Source organism: Capricornis sumatraensis, chromosome 5, assembly GCF_032405125.1.
Source record: "Capricornis sumatraensis isolate serow.1 chromosome 5, serow.2, whole genome shotgun sequence".
NCBI lineage: Eukaryota > Metazoa > Chordata > Mammalia > Artiodactyla > Bovidae > Capricornis > Capricornis sumatraensis.
Window position 1 is genome coordinate 103,439,946 of NC_091073.1, and position 19,165 is coordinate 103,459,110.

Genomic DNA, 19,165 nt, shown 5'->3' on the forward strand with positions numbered 1-19,165 from the left:
AGACTTAGTTAAGATGGCAGTATTCACCAAATTGATATACAGACTCAGTGCAATCCTATCAAAATCTCAGCAGAAACAAAAATTATTAAGCTAAATCTAAAATGCAGTGGTAATATAAAAGGCCAGAATAACCAAGACAGTTTTCAAAAAAGAAGAACAAAGTTCACAAACTCATACTTTAAATTTTCAAAACTTACTACCAAGCTGCGGTAATCCTAACAGTGCAGCACTGGCATAAGGGTAGACACAGAGACCAGTGAAATAGAACTGAGAATGCAGACGTGAACCCTTACATTTATTGTCAATTGAGTTTCAATAAAGGTGCCAAGACAATTCAGTGAAGAAGAAGTAGCCTTAAAAATGGTACTGAGACAACTAGATATGCATATGCGAAAGAATGAAGTGGGTGGTAGGGCTCATTCCTTACACCATACACACAAATTAACTCAAAATGGGTGAGCCACATGTAAGAGCTAAAACTACTCTTTGAAGAAGAGATAGACATATGATGTAAACATAGTAAGGGACTTGCTCATTTTAACATGTAAAGGACTGGATTTGGAGAGTAGACCTTTGTTAGGGAGAATGTTCTGCATATATTTTACTCTTCTTCCATCTACCCAGCCAGCCCCCTCCCACTGAAAGGTAGGGGGAAGAAAAGCCAAGAAATACTTATTAAGGTCATAGCCCAGGGACACAGACCCACTAAAAGACCAAGATTTCAAAAGATTACAGGATGTTTCCTTTCCCCCATGCCTTACCACCACACCAACATGACTGCAGTATAGTAACAATGGTTTACAGCTGAAAGAGATGCAAGCAAGACATATATTCTATCTGATAAGTGACTCTTAGGGAACCCCAAAGACAACAGGATAGACAAAAATAAGGCTATTGTAGGAACTCCGAGTCTGTGGCAATAGCTAATACAGCAAACATTAAACACATGTAAATACGAAAAAAGTAAGCATTAAACTTGCCAACATCTGTTGGCAAATTAAAGTTTCCAACATCCATTGGATCATGGAAAAAGCAAGAGAGTTCCAGAAAAACATCTATTTCTGCTTTATTGACTATGCCAAAGCCTTTGTGTGGATCACCACAAACTGGAAAATTCAGAAAGATATTTGAATACCAGACCACCTGACCTGCCTCTTGAGAAATCTGTATGCAGGTCAGGAAGCAACAGTTAGAACTGGACATGGAACAACAGACTGGTTCCAAATAGGAAAAGGAGTACGTCAAGGCTGTATATTGTCACCCTACTTATTTAACATATGTAGTGTACATCATGAGAAACGCTGGGCTGGATGAAGCACAAGGTGGAATCAAGATTGCCGGGAGAAATATCAATAACCTCAGATATGCAGATGACACCACGCTTATGGCAGAAAAGTGAAGAACTAAAGAGCCTCTTGATGAAAGTGAAAGAGGAGAGTGAAAAAGTTGGCTTAAAGCTCAACATTCAGAAAACTAAAATCATGGCATCTGGTCCCATCACTTCATGGGAAATAGATGGGGAAACAGTGGCAGACTTTATTTTTTTAGATTCCAAAATCACTGCAGATGGTGACTGCAGCCATGAAATTAAAAGACGCTTGCTCCTTGGAAGAAAAGTTATGACCAACCTAGGCAGCATATTAAAAAGCAGAGGTATTACTTTGCCAACAAAGGTCCGTCTAGTCAAGGCTATGGTTTTTCCAGTGGTCATGTATGGATGTGAGAGTTGGACTATAAAGAAAGCTGAGCGCTGAGGAACTGATGCTTTTGAACTGTGGTGTTGGAGAAGACTCTTGAGAGTCCCTTGGATTGCAAGGAGATCAAACCAGTCCATCTTAAAGGAAATCAGTCCTGAGTATTCACTGGAAGGACTGATGTTGAAGCTGAAACTCCAATACTTTGGCCACCTTATGTGAAGAACTGACTCATTGGAAAAGACCCAGATGCTGGGAAAGATTGAAGGCAGAAGGAGAAGGGGACGACAGAGGATGAGATGGTTGGATGGCATCACTGACTCAATGGACATGAGTTTGGGTGAACTCTAGGAGTTGGTGATGGACAGGGAGGCCTGGCAGTCCATGGGATCGCAAAGAGTTGGACACAACTAAGCGACTGAACTGAACAGTTACCACATGATACACTGAATCAAAAATACATTTCTTCTGGCTCTTAAGTAGTTGAATTTGAAAAATGGGGTTTCAGAGAATCTTGATTTCTATGATTATTTTTAATGAAACCATAGGAAACATCAACCAGATATTGTTAATACATTCTCCAAATACATACTAGACTTTGCTCATCTATCTGCGTGGTTGACTGATAATGAAAATATAAAATGGATACTTTTGCGTATTTCATTCAGTCTGTCAACTTCTTAACAAAGAAAAATTGTTTAAAAATTCTGATCTAAATGTCTTGCACACCTTGTACTTTATTTTTTTCCTTATCAACAAAGTTTATTAAGTATAGATAAATAGGCTCACCAAAACATCATCTTTCACCTACTAATTTCTTTCTTAAAGCCTCTGTGCCTCAGTTTCCTCATATATAAAATGGGAATGTTAATAACATTTTACTCGTAGATTTTCTTTTTGATTAAATGAAGAAGAGTGTGCAAAACAGCCAGGACACTGCTTAGAAGATCTAAGCAACTCGCTTAATTTTTTTTTTAATACAGAGTATTGAAATTGGGTTTTTTTCCCAACAATCTAGCCAGACAATGCCCTTTCCCACACAGTTATTAAATAGATAAATACGCTCAACAAAAAGCATGTATTTCCCTAACTAGTAACGACAGTAATGTGTCTGTGTCTCAGTTTCCTCATCTATAAAATGGGAATGTTGATAACACCTTCCTCGTACATTTTCTTTGTAATTAAATGAAGCAGAGCATGTAAAACACTGAGGACATGCTGAATAGAGTTAAGTAACATACTTAATTTGGGGTTTCTTTTTTAATAGAATTGAAATCAAGTTTTTCCCCCAACCATTCTAGATAGATGATGCCATTTCCCACAAAGTTTACTAAGTATAGATAAAGACGGTTAGCAAAAGCATCTCTTTCACTGACTAGCAATTTCATTAATGCCTCAGCTTCCTGAAGTATAAATGGGAATATTGACAACAATTTCCTCATAGGTTTTGTTTTCAATTAAATGAAGCAGCCCTCAAAAACACCGCGGACATTGCTTAGCAATCTAAGTAACATACTTAATTTTGTGGGTTTTTTAGAAGAATGAGTTGAAATCGAGTTTTTTCCCCAATAATCTCGACTGACAATGCACTTTCCCATAAAGTTTACTAAGTATAGATCTGTACACTCACCGAAAAGCATCTCTTTCACTTTCTAGTAACTTCATTAATACCTCTGGGCCTCAGTTTCCTCATCTATAAAATGGGAATGTTGATTACACCTTCTGTGTAGTTTTTCTTTTTTTCTTTTGTTTTCTCTTTTTAATATAAATTTATTTATTTTAATTGGAGGCTAATTACTTTACAATATTGTATTGGTTTTGCCATATATCAACATGAATCCGCCACAGGTATACACGTGTTCCCCATCCTGAACCCTCCTCCCTCCTCCCTCCCCGCACCATCCCTCTGGGTCATCCCAGTGCACCAGCCCTGAGCATCCAGTATCATGCATCGAACCTGGACTGGCGATTCGTTTCATATATGATATTATTATACATGTTTAAATGCCATTCTCCCAACTCATCTCACCCTCTCCCTCTCCCACAAAGTCCAAAAGACTGTTCTATACATCTGTGTCTCTTTTGCTGTCCCGCAAACAGGGTTATCGTTACCATCTTTCTAATCTCCATATATATGTGTTAGTATACTGTATTGGTGTTTTTCTTTCTGGCTTACTCTACTCTGTATAATAGGCTCCAGTTTCATCCACCTCATTAGAACTGATTGAAATGAATTCTTTTTGATGGCCGAGTAATACTCCATTGTGTATATGTACCACAGCTTTCTTATCCATTCATCTGCTGATGGGCATCTAGGTTGCTTCCATGTCCTGACTATTATAAACAGTGCTGTGATGAACACTGGGGTACACATCTCTTTCAATTCTGGCTTCCTCACACACCTTGTACTTTAAAAAGTGATTTGCTGTCCTGTGATAATGAGACTTTCATAGTGAACTTTTTGGGTCACGTTTTAGTTTCCTCAGAACATGCAAAAGCACTTAATGAGATTTTTTACTTTACTTTTTTTACTTTGTAAGGGTATTCCCTTAGACCTGTGCCTACAAGGTGGCTATCATTATTGATAGCTATAGAAGAGATATTAAAATGCTGGTCTGCCATTAAGTCTCATTTTCAACGTGTAGGACGAAAAGAACAGCCTTGTCTAACATGTAAATAGTTGAAGAAGGGAATAAAGGACAGGACTACAGTAAAACAATTTATATGCTGTTTCTCTAAATCTATTTGATCATCTTTGAACAGGTCATAAGGAGCACAGAATAAGATGAACTATACCTCAGTTGTTTGCTATTATGTATAGGTTATGACAAAAACTCACACAGTGAAAAAAGTGACATTTATGGGAAATAAGACTGACTCAGAAGTTAAAAATATATCACCAGAAAAAGCAGTCAAGTTGAACAGCACCAAAAACTATAATTTATTTGAAATCCACATTCAGTTTGAATTACATCTGTGCTTTGAAAAGCTCTTCCCTGAGAAAAAGAAGTTTAACATCTGATGATATCCAGTGTGCTTCAGAGTATCTATAATAAAAACAATAGACACTGTAGACATGGAGAGCCCTACATGATGAATTTTAAGGATATGCATGCATGCTCAATCATGTTCGACTCTTTGTGACCCCCACGGACTGTCACATACCAGGCTCCTCTGTCCATGGAATTTTCTAGGCAGGAATACTGGAGTGGGTTGCCATTTTCTCCTCCAGGGCATCTTCCCAAACCAGGGATTAAACCAGCGTCTCTTGTATCTCCTGTACTGGCAAGCAGATTCTTTACCACTGTGCCACATGGGAAGCCTAAATTTAAGGATGCTAAGGGGCAACTGCCCAAAAGTCAGTCTACTAAAACAAGCCTGTAGATACAAAGTGAACAGACATTTTTGGGAAGCTGGAAACTAATTCTTACAAGTCTAGAAACCTGCTATTGCTAATTTTGTTGTTGTTTAGCCACTCAGTTGGGTCCACCTCTTTGCGACCCCATGGACTGCAGTCAAGCTATTGCTAATAAGTCAAGCTATTGCTTGCTTGAGGGGCTTCCCTCATAGCTCAGCAAGAAGCTATAAGGGGCTTCCTTGATAGCTCAGTTGGTAAAGACTCTACTTGCAGTGCAGGAGACCCCATTTCAATGCCTGGGTCGGGAAGATCTGCTGGAGAAGGGATAGACTACCCATTTCAGTATTCTTGGTCTTCCCTTATAGCTAAGCTGGTAAAGAATCCACTTGCAATGCAGAAGACCTGGGTTCGATCCCTGAGTTGGGAAGATCCTGAGTTCGACCCCTGGGCTGGGAAGATCCCCTGGAGAAGGGAAACACTACCCACTCTAGTATTCTGGCCTGGAGAATTGCATGGACTATACAGTCCATGGGTTGCAAAGAGTCAGACACTTTCACTTTTCACTTGCTAATAAGTCAAGTCATATTCCATGTTCAGATTCCTTTATTGACAGGATATCTAATTTGATGTCATTGCATTTGCCTGCCACCAAGGGTCAGTGTAATGTGGACTTCATAAAAGGTGACCTCAGTTGTTCAGTGGCTCAGCTCAATCATGTCTGACTCTGCGACCCCATGGACCGCAGCACGCTAGGTTACCCTGTCCTTCACCATCTCCCAGAGTTTGTTCAAACTCATGTCCATTGAGTCAGTGATACCATCCAACCATCTCATCCTCTGTCATCCCCATCTCCTCCTGCCTTCTATCTTTCCCAGCATCAGGATCTTTTCCAGTGAGCTGGCTCTTTGCATCAGGTGGCCAAAGTATTGGAGCTTCAGCTTCAGCATCAGTCTTTCCAATGAATGCTCAGGACCGATTCCTTTAGGATGGACTGGTTTGATCTCCTTGCAGTCCAAGGGACTCTCAAGAGTCTTCTCCAACACCACAGTTCAAAAGCATCAGTTCCTCAGCTCTCAGTCTTCTTTATGGTCCAACTCTCACATTCATATGTGACTACTGGAAAAACCATTAGCTTTGACTAGACAGATCTTTACTGACAAAGTGATGTCTCTGCTTTTTAATATGCTGTCTAGGTTTGTCATAGCTTTTCTTCCAGGGAGCATCTTTTAATTTCATGGCTGCAGTCACTGCAGTGATTTTGGAACCCACAAAAATAATCTTACACTGTTTCCCCATGTATATGCCATGAAGTGATGTTACTGGATGCCATGATCTTAGATTTTGAATGCTGAGTTTTAAGCCAGCTTTTTCACTCTCCTCTTTCACCTTCATCAAGAGGCTCTTTAGTTTCTCTTTGTTTTCTGCCATAAGGGTGGTATCCTTTGTATATTTGAGGTTATTGATATGTCTCCCAACAGTCGTGATTCCAGCTTGGTCATCCAGCCTGGCATTTTACATGCTTTACTCTGCATATGATGGATATACACATATGATGTATGTTATTGATATTTCTTCCAACAGTCTTGATTCTAGCTCGTGATTCATCCAGTCCAGCATTTCACATGATGTACTCTACATGTGATGGACAGGAGTTTGAGCAAGCTCTGGGAGCTGGTGATGGAAGCCTGGCATGCTGTAGTCCATGGGGTCACAAAGAGTCAGAGACACGACTGAGCGACTGAACTGAACTGAACTCTGCATATAAGTTAAATAAACAGGGTGACAATATACAGCCTTGATGCACTCCTTGACTTTTGAATGTTTTCAGTTTTACCACTACATAAAATAAAAGAAGGATATACTGAAGGCTGCAGGCAGTGGAGAGAAGTCTGATTGGAAGAGGACACATAAAGAGCAAAAATATCTTATTTTATCATGGGACATAAACATGTCAATTTTTATTAATTATAAGTAATATCTAATTAGCCCTACGGTATTATAGTCAGCTTTTTAAAAGGTCTTATGTATCTTAAGAAGACATAATAATATTGCCTATAAAATGTAAATATTCTATAAAAAGTTAAAATCTGCATCAGAGGAAAACACTATTCATAGTGTTCTAGTATTCTCACCCATACTGTTTAATTGGTTCCACTATTAATTACTACTAACTGCCACTGTTAACTAGTCCTGTTGTTTTTCTTAAATAATGGCATTTATGTAACAGAATAGCAAATAATACAGAATAATATATAACTTTAAATAAACAGCTAATTTGTACTATATGTTAAAAAAATAATCATGTGTGTATAAGTATTTATTCATTACATATTATACTGATTCTTTGGTCTGATATAGCTGTGTCCGGAGTTGGGGCTCTAAAAGTTAGTCACTCTGCTCTACATGTAGGTACCCTTCCTAGAGCCTGACATGCAGAATGCAGTTCTGAACTGCTTGATAATTATTGGACAGGTATTTCTACTGTTTGCTCTTCTCCTGAAACAGTTCATGTAAAGGTTTCTAGAGGAAATATGCACTAATATATTTCATATGTCTGAATGAGACAGTGGCAGGTTGAAGAGAAACTCAATTAAGCTAGCAATTGAGGCAATTGTCAAGAAAGTAAAAAATTTAGTTTTGTTAACCTTAAAATCTAAGTTCAGAAATTTTATGGTATATTCTCTTTTTTAGCAAAAATACCTGGACGAGTCCCTGCTTGGCTTCTAAAAAGGTATCTGAGGTAGGAGAACTACACCAGATTTCTTCTACCAGATTACCTCATTCCCTTTCCTCCGTCTTAAAAGATTTTGATTTTGAATTAAAGTAACAGGTAAAAGTGACTTTTTGATAACAATTTCTAGTTGTCTCCGTATAGTCTACATAGTATCTGAGACATAGTGTCTAGGACTGCATAGGAGTGCCCATATGATGCATTTTGAAGGGTTCTGAGATTTCAGTATCCCTAAACTATCCCCAATGGATGCCTTAACATCTGTAGTTAGACATTTATTTCTATGCAATCATCATTGCTTTATCTGAGTTTCTCTCTTCTGGCCTAATATAATACTTAGAATGAATGACTATCAGATGTTTTACTTTCTGTAATAGCAATTGAAGCACTGGTCACACAGGGTTGATATTAGTACCTAAAAACTAGAAAAGGGATAGGAAGAGAAGTCAGGGATAGCATAGATAAACACTGTAGTTTTGTCTAAACCAGTAATTATTATATCACAAGCCCCCTTGGCAAGTTTCCTGTCTTCAGGAACAATGATCTGAACAACCATCTCAACAGCGGGTTTGTAAGTATGAGAACAGACTGAATTTGCACAACAGAGGAAACATGGTATGCCTGTTCTTCCTTCCTTGGCCTCTTTTCTAAGAACTTAGTTTCTGCTCAGCAATGGGTTCTGTTGAAATATGTAGGCTTCTGTTGCCTCAAAAACTAGAAATTTAGGTTAAGAAACCACCTTTGGCCATACTTGTACTTGGATCTAAAGTTGATTAATTTAAACTAAGATTTAACTTCTTAAAAATATATTACTTATCTAAGGGGCTTCCCCTGATAGCTCAGTTGGTAAAGAATCCACCTGCAATGCAGGAGACCCCGGTTCTGTTCCTGGGTTGGGAAGATCTGCTGGAGAAGGGATAGCCTACCCACTCCAGCGTTCTTAGGCTTCCCTTGTGGCTCAGCTGGTAAAGAATCCGCCTGCAATGCGGGAGACCTGAGTTCGATCCCTGGCTTGGGAAGATCCCCTAGAGAAGGGAAAGGCTACCCACTCCAGTATTCTGGCCTGGAGAAATCCATGGAATTCCACTTTCACATCTTATCTATGGAAAAAAAATGAAATAATACAAGAAAATAACATGAGAGAAAGTAATAGACAAAGTACTAGAGTTAGAAGGCGTGTATTCTAGACCTGCCCCTCCTTCTTATTAGCTATGTTATCGTGAGCGAATAGTTTAACCTCTCTGATTCCTTAACATTCCCTTTCTGATATAAGATGGGGATAACATTGGCCATCCTGTCTGTATCAGAACTGCTGAGAGCCCCAAGTAAAGTAATATCTGTAACAATACCTTGCATACTGTGACATGTATATATAGATATAACATGGCATTTCACTACTCTTAATTAGATAGTTCATTGTTAATATTGAAATCAGAGTACCCAATTTCTTTCAGCTCCCAAACTGTGATTCAGAAGCTTAGCAGAGACCAACAGAGATGTGTTTTAGGAACTGACAAGAAAAAACAGGAAACAGGTCAGCCCAGGAACAATGATTTGTATGGAAACTGTATCAAAGTGACATCCTTGAAGTGTCCTCTGAACAAACAGACTCCCATTTGGACTGAGAAGACAAGGATACCAACAGAAGGTGTTTTTTTAATGTTTAGGATTTTAACAAATGCCAAGGTGGCTTCTACCATATCATCATTAATAAATTGTATGAAGTCTGGATTATGGGAACTGCTTTTATAAACAGAGAAGATAGACAGCCATTTTACTCCTGACTCTGAAAAATACCTGCCTTATTTAATTTCTATACAAGTTGAATACAGAAGAAAATTATTTAATATAGCCTTGAAAAAGTCAATTTAATTGCATTGTTCCCATCACTTCTACTATTGATGCCTTTTCCATATCATAGAATAAAAATGTAATGAGTTGATACACACAACATGGATGAATCTCAGAATCACAGTGCACGCAAAAAAGCAACCAGATGCAGAAAAGTAAAAACTACAAGAAATCACATGTATATGAAAAGCAAACTAATCTCTAGAGATAGAAAGTAGATAATGGCTTCCTCGAGTAAGGGACAGAGTAGGGGAGGAAGGAAAGAATGGACTGTAAAGGAGCATCAGCAGTCTTTCAGTGATCATCTTTTCTAGATCTTGGTTTATGGTAATGGTTTCACCGGTATTTACAACTGTTGAAACTCTAGGGCGTTGGGCCAAAGCAACTAGCTTGGTTGAATTGTCTGCTGCCAGATGGCAAAGACCAAGAGTGGAGCATCAATTTAGTTTAGACATGTTCCTTTTGACATACCTTTAGACACTGAAGTGGAGGTACTGAATAGGCAGTTGGATATATGAGTCCAGAGATAAAGGAAGAGATTTGGGCTGAAGATACATTTAGGAATTTTCAGCATAAAGGTAGTATTTTAAGGCATGAAGCTGGATGAGATTTAAGTGAGTGTAGATATAGATGAGGGTTAAGGAGCAAGTCCCTGGGAACCCCCAACATTGATGGATCAGGAAAAGAGTAAGAACCCAACAAAAGACTGGAAAGCCCCACCTTGGGTAGGAGGGAAAGCAAGAGAATGTGCTGTCCTGGAAGCTTAAGTAAGAAAGTGTATCAAACAGGGCATAATCAGCCAAGTCTAATTAAGTCTGATTAAGTGAGATGGTTTTACTATTTGATTTTATAACATGTAAGGTTTTATTTGGGGATCTTGTTCAGAGAAATTTCAGTAGAATGATAGAGGTGCAGGTCTGAATAAAGTGTATCTTAAACCAGGAGAGAAATTGGAGACCAAATTTATAGAATTTTGCTGCAAAGGGGAGATTTGATTTTCAGTGTTCCCTACTGCTCCCACCCACCCACTGCTCTTAATTTAAAATTATGTTTCTCAACCTTCCCATCTTTCCTGAACTGAGATTCTCATGGTCTTTTTATTATATTATCTTTAAACATGTCCTGATAAATTTTGATGACATATAAATAAAAATTATGCAATTTTCTTTTTTACTGAAGTAAGTCATTTCAGAGGGAGTTAGTTTTTGATGCTGCCTCCTCCTTTATAATATATACATTTAGGGCTATACTTTTTCCTCAAATATGGCATCACTTAGTTTCTCCCAGAAGTCTGTCCTTTCCCATTACTGGACTATTCAAGTGGAGATGAACTGGATCTGTCAGAGGTTCACGAGCAGCCTAGGCAGACTTCTCCAGTTCTGGGAGAGTTTATATTTGTAATGAGTCATAGATATATGTTCCTTTGATTCAGACTCCCTTTCTGCCTCCCCTGAATTAGCCTCCTAACTTGTCCCTCTGCCTCACTTTTCTTCAACCTGACAACCTCCTGGCTGCCACTCTGATCTTTCAAAAATGCAGATCTAATTATATCACTTCCAAGTATAAAGGCCTCCTAACAATTCACTTTTTAAAACATTAAGCATCTACCCGTCACACATGATTCCTATCTCAGGAAATCTCCCAGAAGTACTATTATTACAGACAAGGTCTCTAGTTTTGAACCACTTATTCACACCTATCTGATTTCTAGTCCTTCTAAACCATACTTGTGATTTCCTGAGTGTGCCATGCTGGTCCCACTACCTAGATTACTGTTGCTGTTGTTCAGTTGTCCAGTTGTGTCCAACACTTTGCAACGCCATGGACTGCAGCACGCCAGGCCTCCCTGTCCCTCACCATCTCCCAGAGTTTGCTCAAGCTCATGTCCATTGACATGAACATGAACATAGACATGAACCTAGATTACTATTCTTTTTTTTTTTTTAACTAGCTGACATACCTGTGCATCAAGACTCAGATTAATTAGGAATAAGGAATATTTCTTTTTCCAGCTCTAAGTATGGCTGGAAGTACCTCTTCAGCAATGCTACAGTAAGTACCTTGCCTTATCCTATAGATATATATTCTAACTGATGCTTTACTTCTCTCTCTAGTCCCAACTGTTGGCATATTTAAGGCAAGAACTATACATTTTTCATACCTATTTACCAAACTAAACATAATGCCAGCTACATAATGTTTCAGGGAACAGCCTAGGAACAGCTTCTCAAGAGACTGTAGATGAATTTATTTTATTTGCCAGCACTGCCAGATATTGTAATTATACATACCCTCATTAATTGTCCTTCAAGTCTAGTTTAATTCAGTGAGTGCTTCAGTCATCTGTTTCCTTTCTTTTTAGTAATGGACAATTCCTTTTTAAAAAGCATTATTGTGGATACTTCAAGCATAAACAAAAGTAGAATAGAATAATGAACCACTGGTGCCTGTCACCCACCTTTTAATAGTTATCAGCATCCTGCTATTCTTGTTTCATTTATATTCCCACTACTTTTTTTTTTGCTGAAGTAGTTAAAGCAAAGTCAGCAAATTATATTGTTTTGCCCATAAATAGTTCAGTCTATGTCTCTTAACTAGATAAACCTTTTTTTTTTAATAAAACATAATGTATTTCTTTCTTTTATTCTAAGTGTATCTTACTTTTTTCTTATGCGGTCAACATCCATATCAATCTAGGCATCATAATTATAAGTAATACTGCCACATCCTTTAAAATGTCCACCAATTTTTCTTCAAGTTTTACTTAGGGTTCTTTTTCTCCCCTCTCTCTACCTATATATGTTGAATTTTTAAAATTCTGTTAAAATACACATGACATAAAATTTACCATCTTAAGTATTTTTAAGTATAAAGTTCAGCAATGTTGAATACATTCACATTGTTGTACACAGCCTCCAGAACTCTTTTCATCTTGCAAAACTGAAATGCCATAGCCATTAAATGACAACTGCCCATTCCCCCTCCTCCTTGCCCCTGGCAACTATCCTACTTTGACTATTCTAGGTATCCAATATACATGGAATCAAATATTTAGAAAAAAGCAAATACATTATTTGTCTTTTAGTGACTGACTTATTTCATTTAGCATAATGTCCTTAAAGTTCATCTGTGTTGTAGCAGGTATCAGAATTTCCTTCCTTTTTAAGGCTCAATAATATCCCATTATATATATACCACATTTTGCTTATCCATTTATCTGTCAACGGGCACTTGAGTTGCTTCCATCTTTTGGCTACTGTGAGTAACACTACTATGAACACTGGTGTACAGATAACTCTCCAAGATGTCATCAATTCTGGGGATATACGAAGAAGTAGAATTGCTGGACCATCAATTACCCTATGGTAATTCTATTTTCAGTTTTTTGAGGAACCGCCAATTTGTTCTCCATATCAACTACACCATTTTACATTCCAGCCAGCAGTGCACAAGGGTTTTAATCTCTCCACATCCTTGCCTACACATCATTTTCTGTTTTTTGACAATAGCCATCCCAATGGGTATGGAGTGGAAAAAACACTTTTCATATGAACTTTATTTTTTAAAACAGTTCTCTACACATTTTTAATGTTATTATACTGTTACCACAACTAACAAAATAAACAATAATTGCTTCATATCATCTATTAATAAATATTAAAGAAGGAATTTCTAACAGACTTTTCCCACAGTTTTCTCTCTTGTCCTTCTACTTCCTCAAACAGCAGCTTTGGGGCTACCACTGATTTCTCTCTTCTTTTCTCACCCCACATCTAATTCATTGGAAAATCTCAAAATATACTCAGGAGTCTTCCCTCCCCTGTGCACGCCTCTCCCTCTGATGACTGCCACCACCCTGGTCCAAGCTACCGTGCGCTCTCCTGTTAACAGATTCCTTCAGTAGCCTTCCACGAGATCTGCCTGCCTGTCTACCCCTGCACCTCTTCAGTCTGTTCTCCACTCAGCAACCAGCATGAGCCTGTTAAAGCAGATCTGAGATGTAACACTGCTCAAAGCCTTCCCGGGCCTCCCTACTTCACACCCAGTAAAAATCAGAGCCCTTACAATGGCCTGTGAGGCCTTGTGTGAACCAAGTTACCTATCTAGCTCGTATCTTTCTGCTTATTGATTCTGCTTCAGCCACTTGTCTCATCATGGTGGGCCCTGCACACACGACCATGCTCCTGGCTCAGTGCCTTTGCACTTACTGTTCCCCTTGCTGCGAATGCTCCTCCCTCCGACAGTGGCTTGACTCGCTCCCTAAGTCCTCTGACATGGTAGCATCATAAGGAGGCCTTCTCTGACCACCTTTTTAAAAACAGAAATCAGCCCCATCCCAAGAATTCTCTATTCCCCTTCCCAGCTTTATTTTCTCCCATAAATTTTATTATCTGACAGATGTTTTATTTGTTTATTTTCTGCCCCATAATTAAAGTATAAGCTTCAGATGGATAAGAATTCTTAGATAGAATCTTTGGCAGATAATGCTCAGTAAGTAACTGCTTAATCAATTCAGTTTATGTATCTATACATATTTTTATGGTTGCTCCCTAGATCTGCATTACAACTTAAAAAGCAATATGAAAGAATGTCCATCTTTCCAAAGCAAGAAGGCTGATATAAACTGGACAGATGATGAAAAAAGAATCTACAGGGATAAAAAAATAGCTCAAACTCAAGAAATATTGCAGTATTTGCTCCCCATCATGCATAGCACTAAAAATGTGCAAACCACTCAGATAAAAGAGGTATTCAACCCAAGAACCAGCTTTCAAATCCAACATCAGTAAGTCAATACAATTTTGTCATTCTTAGCTATTTAATACATGCACTCTTTTATAAAGAAACATGGTTTATTGATTCCACATCCTAAGAAACAAACATAGGCTCTTAATAGAGGCAGCTACACCGTATTTGACAAAGGACCAAAGCCATAAGAAAACACTGGATAGGTGAAGGAATAAGGTTATCAGGCCTTATTTGATTATTTACATGAAATCACTCATTAGTTTGGATCTATAAGACCAAAAGGAAACTAATACAAATAAAAGACAATGACAAGCTGAAAGTAAGAAATATAATACTAATATTATCAACAGATTTGATGAAGTACTTTCTATGCACTACACAAGATTCTTTGTTTACACAAACACATTTTACATTCTACACATAAGGCAACTGAGATGCAAAGTCTGTTCCTCAAATTTGTTCAAGGTCACACAGCCAATAGGTAGCAACTAGACTCAACCCTAACTAGACATTTAGAATGCAGAGTCTTTCATCAATATGCTTTGACATTTCTCTTCATAATATAAGAAACGGAGGGCCAACATACTTAATATTCAAAGACTGCATACAGTCTTTGAATCAATGACAGAATCATGAATATTTTAATAGGAAAATGGGCAAAGGCTATGAGTCAGAAATTCAGAAAAGAAAAAAAAGACCAGTAATCACTTTAAAATGTTCAATCTCACTTAAATCCAAGGAATGTAAATTAAAACAATAATGAAATTCTCTCATTTTTGTCTCTCAATGGAAAGTTCACTCACTGCCTGTTGGAATAGAAATGGTACAATTTCTGGAAGGCAAGCCAATAATATATGAAAATCCTTAATATCTACATTTGTTTTAAGAAATTCTACCTTTAGAAACCAGTCCTAAGGGGAAAAAAGCCTCAGGAAGGGCTAGAAGACTTCTGTAGTGATGTTCATTGCAGTATTGCTTACAGAAGCCAAAGAAAATAAAATGAATTTAAATGTCCAACAATAGAAGACTGTTTAAATAATTATATAACCATAAACTGAAAGATTATGTAGCTATTAAATATATCAGTGTATATATTAACATAAAATGATGTTCACAATATATAAGTGAATAAAAGCTGCAGACCAGCTTGATTTGCTGTGGTTGCATTTATGGATTATGTATATACATTTAATGTGTGCAGACTATACATATTCAAACATATAACTAGAAAAAATCCTGGAAGCACAGTGATTATCTCTGCAGAGTCAAAGTACTGGCAGAATATGATGTTCCTCTTCCTGTTTTTTTTTTCCTAAATTTTTATTAATGCATATGTCTTCATTTTAAAATCAGCAAAGTTAAAAAAAATTAGAAAAATAGGCACTTGATGGCAGTTTCTAGTGGGATGGGGCCGCTGTCAGTGCCTTAAAAAAGCTGAATCTAATAGGTCAGCTAATATGAGAGAAGCAATTAGTTCAGGCAAACAAAGCATCAAGTATGATGATATCAGCAAAATAAACAGCAGAAAATTAGTAAAAAAATATATATATATATATAATGGACCTACCTAGGCAAAGGAACTGAGAAGCTGAGAATCTGGATATAAGCAAGGGGTCTGAGAGATAATAATTAGTACATCACTGAATTTTTAGTCATTATTTTCACAAGTGTTAATGTCTTAGTTGCTCAGTCATGTCCAACTCTTTGAGACCCCATGGACTGTCACCTGCCAGGCTTCTCTGTCCATGGAATTCTCCAGGCAAGAATACTGGAGTAGGTGGCCAGTCATTCCCTTCTCCAGGGGATCTTCCCAACCCAGGGATTGAAACCAGGTCTCCCGCATTGTAGGTAGATTCTTTACCATCTGAGCCACCTTACATTCTTTGAGCCTAGACATGCACTCAATGTGAACTGGCCTGAGCCTAAAAGTGTAAGTAAATAATAGTCTTTATTAATTAAGAACTCTTTGGTTACATGTAACAAAATAATTCTACCTAGTTTAATCAAAAAGCATAAGGTAGGGTAGAGGGGAAGAACTGTAAGAAAATGGAAGGCTATTCATGGAAATAAGAAAGAGAATGAATTCAGGCAGGATTCATGTAAGGCCTGGAATTGGGAATGGAAAACTACCCATCTTTGGTCTCTGCTTTTCTGCCTCTGCAGAAATGTCTTCACACCCCTGACTCACAAATTTGTATCCTACAGCAGTTTCACTTAAAAGACTGACCCACTATCTCTCATTCCCAATTCTAAATTACAGGAAAGATAATTGGACTGCAGCATTCCCAGTGGGTAGAGGTCAAATAGTTACAAATATGGCTGACTGAAGCCCTACCTTGAGAGGCAGTCCCCAGAGGAGAGAAAATTTTGCCTGGGCTAGACCATTCCCAGAAGTATCTAGTATAGATATACAAGGAAATAAGAAAAAATTAGGAAAGCAGAAAGCAACAGGTGACCTTACCACATATTTAACACCATCCATTTTCATAAGATTATAATGAGGTATCTTGGCTCCTCTGCTAGGCAGTGTCAAAGAAGGTGAGTACCAGGTCAGGACTTCCATCCCCACTGGCCTGTAAAGATCCCCACCCAAGAGTGTCACTGGGAACCATGAGGGAGACTAGACTTCCACACCCACTGGACAAAAATAAGGTGGCTTTCCCCTCCTCACTATGGGGGTGTCAGAGTAGGTCTAGAAGAGAGTCAGAACTTTTACTATTGCCCAGCAGAAGGAAAGTTATGACCAACCTGGATAGCATATTCAAAAGCAGAAACATTACTTTGCCAACAAAGGTCCGTCTAGTCAAGGCCATGGTTTTTCCAGTGGTCATGTATGGATGTGAGAGTTGGACTGTGAAGAAAGTTGAGCGCCGAAGAATTGATGCTTTTGAACTGTAGTGTTGGAGAAGACTCTTGCGAGTCCCTTGGACTGCAAGGAGATCCAACCAGTCCATTCTAAAGGAGATCGGTCCTGGGTGTTCATTGAAAGGACTGATGCTAAAGCTGAAACTCCAGTACTTTGGCCACCTCATGCGAAGAGTTGACTCATTGGAAAAGACTCTGATGCTGGGAGGGATTGGGGGCAGGAAGAGAAGGGGACGACAGAGGATGAGATGGCTGGATGGCATCACCGACTCGATGGACATGAGTTTGGGTGAACTCCAGGAGTTGGTGATGGACAGGGAGGCCTGGCGTGCTGCGATTCATTAGGTCGCAGAGTCGGACATGACTAAGCGACTAAACTGAACTGAATGAGACCACCTCTATCATAGTGTAGGTGGAGGCTACACAGGCAGATGAAACTCCCACGCCTGTCCAGCAGGAATGAGAAACTGATCCCCTCTGGTGTCAAGGAGTCTAAGTGCGGAACCTGGACTTCTGCTTATATCTGTTAGTAATGAAGACTCACCCATGCTACAGCAGAGTCACACAAAGTCAGTTAAAACAGAAGGTTTAAGATCCAGCCTCATAACATTATATGAGAATGTCCATGTTTTAATCAGAAATAAATCATCATACCAAGTATGAGGAAGATTAAACCTGATAATCAGTAAGTGCAAACACTGAGAATGATGGTAACAACAGAATTTTTTGAAAAAGATTTTTAAAGCAGTCATAATAAAAAAAAATATGTTTCAACAAACACAAACACGTAAATCAAAAGAAAATATAAGGCCTCAGTGTGGAGAAAAAAGGTGAAGTCAGGCAGACAGAGAAGGAGAGAAAGAAATAGAAGATAATAAGAACCAAAGGGAAATTTTTGGATGGAAAAACACAATAACTGAAATAAAAGGCTCAGTGGCTAAACTCAACAACACAATTGAGAAGACACTGGAAAGAATCTATGAACTGGAAGATATAGAACAGAAATAACCCAACCTGAACACCAGATCGAAAGCAGACTGGAAATAAAATGAACCTCAGGGACCTATGGAACCATAAAATAAAATATAACATTCATGTTTTCAGAGTCCCCAGAAGAGAAGAGAAAGCAGCAAGGCTGAGAAGGTACTCAAAGGTACTCCAAATCTGGCAAGAGACATAAACCTACAGATCAAACAACTGAGCAAACCATTAACAGGATAAACTCAAAGAAATCATGCCAAAATATTCCAAAATTTAACTTCCGAAAACTAAAGAAAATAATTCCTGAAAGCAGCCAGAGAAAAATGACACCTTATTTATAAGGGAAACAAGTTTAATTACAGCCAGTTTCTCAGCAGAAACTATAGAGGCTAGAAGAAGTGGCACAATGTTTTCAATTATTGAAAGAAAGGAACTGTCAACCCACAACCTGACACACAGCAAAAATAAAGGAGAACTCAACAAATGTTAAGATGAAGGAAAACTAAAGAGAATTTTTCACTAGAATACCTACAGTAAAAGAATGACTAAACCTTTTTAAACAGAAAAAATAGAGGAGGAACATCAGGAAATAGATAATGCTGAGCAAATGTACAGGTAAATATAATAAGATTTCCTTCTCGAGTTCTCTAAATATGTTGATGGTTGAAGCAAAAGTTATTACACTGATATAGTTCTAAATGTATCTAAAGGAAAATATTTAAGACAGTTACAAATATGAGAAGGTAAAGGGGACATAAAGAAAGGTTAGATATCTATATTCCACTCAAGCTGGGAAAATTACACCATTAGATGTGATAAGTTATTCATACATTACGTAAAAAACACTTAAAAAGATACACTCAAAAACACTACAGATAAATAAAAATAGAATTTTTATGCAATCTAAAAACTCCATCAAACCACAAAAGGAAAAAG

At 38.0% G+C, this 19,165-nt stretch overlaps 1 protein-coding gene across 1 annotated transcript in view; it reads left to right on the forward strand.

Moving 5' to 3' along the window:
- Positions 1 to 19,165, forward strand: part of AGBL3 (AGBL carboxypeptidase 3) — a 101,982-nt gene that overhangs the window by 77,892 nt on the left and 4,925 nt on the right. Inside the window, exon 15 of the mRNA XM_068973198.1 lies at positions 14,189 to 14,420. Coding sequence (XP_068829299.1) covers positions 14,189 to 14,420 — 232 coding nt within the window. The remainder of the gene's footprint in view (positions 1 to 14,188; positions 14,421 to 19,165) is intronic.